Consider the following 1,518-nt stretch of genomic DNA (forward strand, 5'->3'; position numbering starts at 1 on the left):
CCCCGCCCCCCGCCCATGATCCGCGTGTTGCTGGTCTTTACCAAGCTCCTGACCATCCCCTTGTGACTGATCTCATTTGTATCCGCCCTCCTGCCGCCTCTGAAATTGCGCGAGAACCCCACAGACCTATATCTACCACGCCAACTGGATCAAGGGCCCCTTCGTCAACCCTCGCCAGAATGAATTTGCCTGGTTCACCAAGGACGAGCTGCGGGAACATCTCCCCAAGGAGACCTTCGACCGCCTGGAGCCCCTTTTCTTCGACTACACTTTCTAGGTGTCTTCTTGCGAAAGCAGGTGTCTCCTGACGCTCTTCGAGAATGATGCGCGCGCACATGTTGCCAAAGGGTGTGCTTGTGAATGGCCAGGAGGGAGCACGCTCACACATGTGTATGTGCCGGATGTCTGCATATGGCCACCCTCTTTTCCTTGCCCGTTGTGGCCTTCCCCCCTCCCTCCTCTCCCCCGCCTGCTCCCATGTGTGGCCCTGCTGCCTCCCGGCAGACTGCTCCCTGCCCTCGTCCGTCCCCCCCCCCTTCCCCTGCCAGGTCCTCCTTCTCGTGGGCCCAGAGCGCTCACGAGCGAGGATGCATATGACCTACTCGCCCCTTCCCCCTCTTGCATGCGCAGAAAAAGGTCCCATCCCCTGCGCGCGCCCCTGCCTCCTCTTGCCAAGATATAAATGACTTCACTGTTTGTGCCACTTGTCGTGTCAGAGCCATCGCTGGCCAGATATCTTCCCTGGCGCTGTCGCCGTCCTCCCGCGGGTGCGCACACAGGCCAGCGGGAAGCGCGACTGACGCTAGGCAGGCGGATTACTCTCCTCCCCGGTGGTCCTTTGTCCGCAGTAGCAACGTGTGTGTGTGTGTGTGTGTGTCTCCGCGTGTGTCTGTGTGTATGCGCTCCTGTCCCCCCGGGGCGGCCACGCCCCAAATGCCAACGCACAAGTAGGGCGTTCATAACCTCATACGTGATCCCGCGTACCGTGACCAAGTGGGTTCCCACGGTCACCCGGCGGACAGCACGCTGCTCAAAATGGCCGTCCTATCTCCCCCCCGTTCCCGGGGGAGAAGCGGCCCACCCGCCCCTGGGTTGCAGCACGCCGGAAACGGACACCCGGAGATGCCACCGTTTCCTGGGCTGGGTTGTATCGCTCCTGCCTTTGTTGGGTGTGCCTTCGCACACACCCTGGGGTGTTTGTCTAGGTGTGTGTCTGCTCCTGGCCCTTCGGGCCTCAGTCCCGGCTCCCGCTTATTTGCGGCTCCCATCTGGCATCCTCAGTGCTCAAGCCTCTTCTAGCCGGCCCTCGCCGCCTTGGATGCGGCAGCTCAGTGTTCCCGCCGAGCGCCAAGGTCGGCGGGCCGAAGGCGCAGGTGGAGCATCTGGCGTGGGTGTGCGGAGCAAACGGCCGGCATCGCCGCCCGGCCGCCCGGCCGCCTGTGTGCCCCGCGTCTCCTTGGCCCGGGGATGAGCCAACAGGGGCCGGGCGAGGGGGCCGGCGACTAGGGGGGGGGGGGG

General features: G+C 63.9%; 2 protein-coding genes across 2 annotated transcripts in view; both read left to right on the forward strand.

The window, feature by feature from the left end:
* Positions 1-15: 15 nt before the first annotated feature.
* H696_00784 (hypothetical protein) lies at positions 16-277 on the forward strand (the record flags this gene model as incomplete). The annotated part of the gene is made up of 2 exons (XM_009494669.1): positions 16-62; positions 115-277. The coding sequence occupies 2 exons, from the start codon at positions 16-18 to the stop codon at positions 275-277; spliced, it is 210 nt and encodes a 69-aa protein (XP_009492944.1).
* A 758-nt stretch (positions 278-1,035) lies between these two features.
* H696_00785 (hypothetical protein) overlaps positions 1,036-1,518 on the forward strand; it is a gene marked incomplete at both ends in the record, with an annotated part of 5,190 nt that continues 4,707 nt past the window's right edge. The window contains 2 exons of the mRNA XM_009494670.1: positions 1,036-1,041; positions 1,239-1,391. Coding sequence (XP_009492945.1) covers positions 1,036-1,041; positions 1,239-1,391 — 159 coding nt within the window. The remainder of the gene's footprint in view (positions 1,042-1,238; positions 1,392-1,518) is intronic.

Source organism: Fonticula alba, assembly GCF_000388065.1.
Source record: "Fonticula alba strain ATCC 38817 unplaced genomic scaffold supercont2.1, whole genome shotgun sequence".
NCBI classification, from domain to species: Eukaryota; order Rotosphaerida; family Fonticulaceae; genus Fonticula; species Fonticula alba.